At 35.9% G+C, this 7,028-nt stretch overlaps 1 protein-coding gene across 1 annotated transcript in view; it reads right to left on the bottom strand.

Annotated features, from left to right (window-relative positions):
* Window positions 1-6,811, bottom strand: part of PPIG (peptidylprolyl isomerase G (cyclophilin G)) — a 44,914-nt gene extending 38,103 nt beyond the window's left edge. Inside the window, exon 1 of the mRNA XM_011960609.1 lies at window positions 6,728-6,811. Within this exon, the coding sequence (XP_011815999.1) occupies window positions 6,728-6,771 (44 nt within the window). The 5' untranslated portion in view covers window positions 6,772-6,811. The remainder of the gene's footprint in view (window positions 1-6,727) is intronic.
* Between the last annotated feature and the right edge of the window lie 217 nt (window positions 6,812-7,028).

The raw sequence follows: 7,028 nt of genomic DNA, 5'->3' as shown, positions 1-7,028 counted from the left end.
CCATTCTCCTGCCTCAGCCTCCCCGATAGCTGGGACTACAGGCGCCCGCCACTTCTTTGTATTTTTTAGTAGAGACGGGGTTTCATCGGGTTAGCCAGGATGGTCTCGATCTCCTGACCTCGTGATCCGCCCATCTTGGCCTCCCAAAGTGCTGGGATTACAGGCTTGAGCCACCGCGCCCGGCCCCAAAGTTTCCATTTTTGGACCTCAGATTTTCAGATTAGTGATGTCCAAACTATTACCTGTATGTCCAACTATTACCACTTCAGAATATAATAAACAAAAATGTTACTGAGATTTTTTTTTTTTTTGGTACAAGTCTTTGGAAATCCATTGTATATTTTATCCTTGAAGCATATCTCAATTCAGACTAGCCACATTTCAAATGCTCAAAAAGCACATGTGTCTTGTGACTACTGTAATTTCAATTATATGGCTCTAAATATTTTAGCTCCTGTTCACCTCTAAGCATTTTCCTCAACTTCATTTCCTAACATCTTCTAATATTTTCCTCAACTTTATTTCAGCTACATTGGTATTCTGCTGGGTTACCCCCCACTCCCCACCCCCAACATCCCACAGCCTACTCTTTCATCAGGTCCTTTACATTTGCTGTTCCCTCCACCTGGAATGCTCTCAAACTGTCTTCACATCATTCATTCCCTTGTTGCTCAGGAATCACCTTCTCATAGAGGCCCATTCCTAGTCTACTGTATTCAAGAAAGGAGCTCTCATCCTCCTAACACTTTATATCCTCTTATTCTGCTTTTTCTTCCAAGCATTTCTTGCTAATTGGTATTCAATTTTTATATCCATCTTCTCTCACTAGAATACAAGTTCCATGATGTGATAAATCTGAATTTTCAGTCTTACTCCCTTCTCAATTCTTAGTGCTCAAACAGTGCTTGGCATATGACAAGAAATCAGTATTTATTAAATGAATGAACAAATGTGAGAGGACAGGCATAAGTGAGAATGCAAAATTGTAGTAACAACAAAAATATGGAAACACTCAAAATATCTTACAATAGGAGAGAAACTGAACAAATTATGGTATAAAATGCTATTTAATACTATATGGCAGTTTCATTGTAACACAGGCCAAGAAAGCTACTGTTTAGTTCAAAAGAAACAAAAAAGTAAATTGTACATAAGTATTTCCTTTTTTTTTTTGAGACGGAGTCTCGCTCTGTCACCCAGCCTAGAGTGCAGTGGTGCAATCTCAGCTCACTGTAAGCTTCGCCTCCTCCCAGGTTCATGCCATTCTCCTGCCTCAGCCTTCCGAGTAGCTGGGACTACAGGCGCCCACCATCACTAATTTTTGTATTTTTAGTAGAGACGGGGTTTTACCATGTTAGCTAGATGGTCTCGATCTCCTGACCTCGTGATCCGCCTGCCTTGGCCTCCCAAAGTGCTGGGATTACAGGCATGAGCCACCAAGACCAGCCTCCCCTCTCATCGTTGTAGATTCAAATATTATTAATTTTCTATTCTTTGCTTATAAAACCCAAATACTATCTCAATTCCCTTCCTTTCCATTTATATTTGTCCTTCACATTTTTGGAAAAGATAATACCACTTTATTTAAATTAAAAAATGAAACTATCTTTAAAAAAGCAAGAAACAGTTGAGCACAGTGGTATGTGGCTGTAGTCCTAGCTACTCAGGAGGCTGAAGCAGGACAATCACTGGAGCTCAGGAGCTTGAACCTAAAGTGCACTATGATCACACCCATGAAAAGCCACTGCACTCCAGCCTGGGCAACACAGTGAGATCCCATCTCTTAAAAAAAAACTAAGAGAGTCCAGATTAGATTCTTTTACATTTCAATAGTTTCATTTCTGAGCACAAAGAGGCACACAGAGTATTATTCAGACTGGACTCATTAACTTAACCTCTATCATAGCATCACTTATGCCACAGCAAAGGGAGGAACCTGTTTTCCAAACTTGGGTTAGAATATTAAGAACAAATCACGTAGAATTTTAAACAAAATTTCACTAAATGTCAAAACTGAAAGATGAAAAATATTAAATTATTTCCACATTAAATATGCTTATAGTTTTCCAAATGGTCTTCACATCAACAAAAAAATTCTAGCAAGAAAACTTAAATTTTTGGAAAAGATACAGTTAAATTTCAGAGTATCAAAGATATTTTTAAAAATTTTCATAGAAAAAATGACCTAAATATTTGGATGTTGTTAGTAAGAAATATTGCTGAATCTCCTTTAATAAAAGTTAAGATTGATCTATGGAAGTTCCTATTCTAGTACTAAAATTCTAAGAATTAAGTACAGATCATTGAAACCCTTTCAAATCATATGTTGTAAAAATGTCCTAAGAAGAAAAAAGCCCCATCTCTACAAAAAGCAATTTTTTACCAGAAAATTAACTTTCAGATTAGTTGAAGGCAGCTAGACATTAGTATACACTTTAATGAATAATGTTATTGATTCCATAGAGAATAAAATAGAATAAAAGAGAAAACATTTAAAACATAATATAAATGTAAACATTTTTACCTTCAAAAAATCCTCCATAGATAGATTCCCCTCCTCGTCCATTTCCTAAAAATGCAAAACATACTCTTTTAACTCTCAAGATAACAAGCGCCTCAAAGGTGATACCTAAACAAAATACTTCTTAAAAAGTAGATTTTTAAATAATTTTGAATTAACAATAAAGATTGCAGAAAATCATAAAAGATATTACTGTCAATAATGACAAGATCCCAAATTTCTTTCTTTCCCCTACACTATGATAATAAGAATGTGACAAAGACTATTAAAATATATTTAAAAAAAGAACTTTCAGATTCTAATTATGATTATGCAGGTCTTGCAACAGGTTAACATTTTTTCAAAGTGTTTTCAAAGTAGTTTTGATATTTTTACAATAAAAAAGTAAAAATGTTATTGTAGTAAGGATTACCACTTGTGACAAAATCAAACACATACACTTGACAGATTACTGAGATGAATGCAGTGTTTTGTTTTGTATCCAGAAGCCTATTTCTGAAATTAATTTATCTGTCAAAGGCAAAATTATTTTTTATAAGCTTTCGTTTTTTTTTTTTCTGAGACAGAGTCTTGCTCTGTCGCTCAGGCTGGAGTGCAGTGGCACGATCTCGGCTCACCGCAATCTCTGCCTTTCGGGTTCAAGCAATCCTCCGGCCTCAGAGCCTCCCAAGTAGCTGGGACCACAGGCACACGCCATCACGCAAATTTTTGTATTTTTAGTAGAGGCAGGGTTTCACCATGTTGTCCAGGCTGGTCTTGAACTACTGACCTCGTGATTCGCCCGCCTTGGCCTCCTAAAGTGTTGGGATTATAGGCATGAGCCACCATGCCCAGCCTATGAGCTTCCTTCTTTTACATATTTCTATGAGTACTTCTAATTGACCAAAGATTAAATGGAGTGAGAGTGACAAGAACATTGGACTATAACTTCTAGGGACTTGTCTAACTTTGAGATCTGTGATATTTAACAGAAAATAATACATGATTTTTCCAAGTCTCACCTTCACTGAAGTCACCACCTTGAACCATAAAATCCTTGACAACTCTGTGAAAGAGACAACTCTTATAATGTAATGGTTTCTGAGTTGATTTCCCGGTCCCCTTTTCACCTATAGAGATAAAAAATTAGGACATTTAATAGAAAGGAAATCAAAGGAGTATGAAAGCAAAATAAATGTAAATATGCCTCTCTTGAACCTTATAGACTAAAAAAAATCATATTTTCATTCCTTTCAGGAATTTTTTTAAAATATTCATTTAAAAAATCACCCATGTATTTCTGGAGAATGTAGAAATCAATCTCAAATAATATACTATTAAAACTAATATTTGTTTTTGGTTTTTTTTTGAGACAGAGTCTAGCTCTGTCACCTAGGCTACAGTGCGGTGGCACTATCTTGGCTCACTACAACCTCCGCCTCCTGGGTTCAAGTGATTCTCCTGCCTCAGCCTCCCGAGTGGCTGGGATTACAGACATCCACTATCACACCTGCTAATTTTTGTATTTTTAGTAGAGATGGGGTTTCACCAAGTTAGCCAGGATTGTCTTGAACTCCTGACCTCAAGTGATCCACCCACCTTGGCCTCCCAAAGTGCTGGGATTACAGATGTGAGCCACCATGGCCAGTCACACCATGCCCAGTCATAATATTTCTAAGAATTACTTTCATGCCCTAGTCACTGCTGTGTAATCTTCATGTTAAGAGAAAAGTAATATGCACGGAGAAATCTAAAATAGAGTAAATAAAAAATTAAAGCAAGCTATGCCAGGTATGGTAGCTCACACCTGTATCCCAGCTGAGGAAGCTTATGTGTAAGGATTGATGAGCCCAGGAGTTCCAGTCCAGTTGGACAACATTGCAAGATCCTGTCTCTTAAAAAAAAGAAAAAAAAAAAAGCAAACCACAGTCAACTGAGACTACTATTAGGGGCAGTTGAAAATGTGAACAAACCTGTACAAAGACAACGAAAGTTCTCGCATGTTTTGGGGCACACATCAGAAAATAATTCAAAGACAACTCTTCCAGCTGAAAAAGAAGGTAGTTGGTTTAAACTTCTTTACTAATTTAAAATATTAAACACCCACTTATAAATGTTAACTAATATTCTTACCAGGTTGATTGTTAATGGCAATGTCAAAAAAACATCGAGGACGCTGAACCTTTATTCCCATGGCTCCAATACTTAATCTATGAGTAAAATACAGTTTCAGACAAGCAGACTAAAATAGCAAAGATCTTTCACAAATTTCTGGAAAAAAAATTCTGTGAAACAAAATTAGAAATATAGTTTGAATTTATTTTGATATTTATTTCTGTGAGGTAAATCACATGGATTATTAGTGCTTTCTTTTTAGAGATTAGATTGCATTTTGTGAAGCAACTAGAAAAGACTTGAAAGTTAAGCCTTAACCATTATTACGTAATCAACTTTCTATTTATCAACCAGAATATAGATTAATAGCCCAAACAGAAAACTGTATTCACTCTGTATGATTAGTGAACTCAATAAGCAGATTACCTTCAAATGAAGAAAAGACCAAAAAAAACCAAGGACAACTGATCCCTGTGCTCCTAGAAAACAAAAATGAGAGTTCTGATTAAAATGTGAGATTTTTAAGAAGCAAAATCATACAAGAAGAAAAAGTGGGGTATTTTAACGACAGTATGGTATTTTTAAATAGTATATGTGGTATACTTACATTTTGAGTAAAAGCACAACATTCAATTTTACATGAGGGTACTTTCTGATTATGAGCAACAGCTTTTACTGATATGCTAGTATAGACACAAAAAATACCAAAGAGATATTCTGTGTAACAGCTTTATTTCCATAACAGAAAGCTATTATTTAACAGATATTATTTTGATAAGGCATTTATTCTAAGGATTTAAAAAGCTGAATTGTAATACTTGGTGGAAGATGATAGGGTAAGGTATAGAAGAAATAAAGGCAGTAAGTGTAAATAGTATCCAAAATTATGGACTCTAAAAATGACAGTTTCATATGCTATGTATGCCATGTTACACTTCAATAAAAATTTACTTTATTAAAAATAATTAATATATCTAAGACAAAACTCTTTATTCTTCTACCTCCATTCCCTTGAATACTCAGTAAACATTATCATTGCTCAAGCCAACTGCTGAGGCTGAAAACCTGGGGGTCATCTTTGGTTCTACTTTCCCTCACACCTCATTATCCAAACCATTAGGAAGGTAATTTGGCTCTAGCTTCAAAAATTATCCCAAAAGTTCTCATTACCTTTACCATTATCATTTCTTATCTAGGCTACTCCAATAGCCTCCTAACTGGTTTCTCTTATTTTACTCCTAATTCTACACTGCCTCTTCTCCACAAAATAGCCAGAGTGGAATGATTCTTTTAAAACACAAATCTTATCATATCATTCCCCTGCCTAAACTGTCTTACCATTCATCTGAAAAGTTTTAGCATGGATTTTAAGGCTCTAGACCCGCACTGCTCAATAAAAACATGAGCCACTCAGGTAAATTAAAATTTTTCAGTAGCCACATTTTGACAAATAAAAACAGGCTAATTGTAATATATTCTATTTAACTCAGTATGTACAGATTGAATATCCTTTAGAGGAAATGCTTGGAACCAGAAGTGTTTTAGATTTTTTTTTGAATTTTGGAATATTTGCATACACATGAGATATCCTGGGGATGGGACACAGTTTAAACACAAAATTCATTTATATTTCAAACATACCATACCTTATGCACATAGCCTGAATTGTATGTGTAATTTTATACAATTTAAATAATAATTTTGTGCTTGAAACAAAGTTTGTATTAAGTACTTATTTGTGAAATTTTCCATTCTGATGCTCAAAAAGTTTCCTTTTTTTTTTGTTTTGAGACGGAGTCTTGCTCTGTCGCTCAGGCTGGAGTGCAGTGGCCGGATCTCAGTTCACTGCAAGCTCTGCCTCCCGGGTTTACACCATTCTCCTGCCTCAGCCTCCCGAGTAACTGGGACTACAGGCACCCGCCACCATGCCCAGCTAATTTTTTCGTATTTTTAGTAGAGACGGGGTTTCACTGTTTTAGCCAGGATGGTCTCGATCTCCTGACCTTGTGATCCGCCCACCTCGGCCTCCCAAAGTGCTGGGATTACAGGCATGAGTCACCGTGCCCAGCCCAAAAATGGGATGTTTTAAATGATCAGATAATAAATACTTACATGAAAAACTGTGAACCATTTGTATCCTTCCCTCTGTTGGCCATTGATAAGAGAAATTCTTTGTTGTGTTTAACAGCGAAACTCTCGTCTATAGAGAAGTAAAGTTTTCAGTTACATTATAGGTGTAACCTCCAAAAAAAATTCATTTTCACTTCTATTTATATCTGATGTATTCTTTAGATAACAAAGTTAGGTTATGAAAGAAGAGAATCAAATATGAATCAATTTGCCCTCTCATCTTTTTTTTTTTGAGAGGGTGTCTCACTCTGTCACTCAGCCTAGAGTGCAGTGGTGCAATCTC

Source organism: Colobus angolensis, unplaced genomic scaffold (genome assembly GCF_000951035.1).
Source record: "Colobus angolensis palliatus isolate OR3802 unplaced genomic scaffold, Cang.pa_1.0 Scaffold517, whole genome shotgun sequence".
Classification (NCBI taxonomy): Eukaryota; Metazoa; Chordata; class Mammalia; order Primates; family Cercopithecidae; genus Colobus; species Colobus angolensis.
This window is presented reverse-complemented; position numbering and strand designations above follow the sequence as displayed.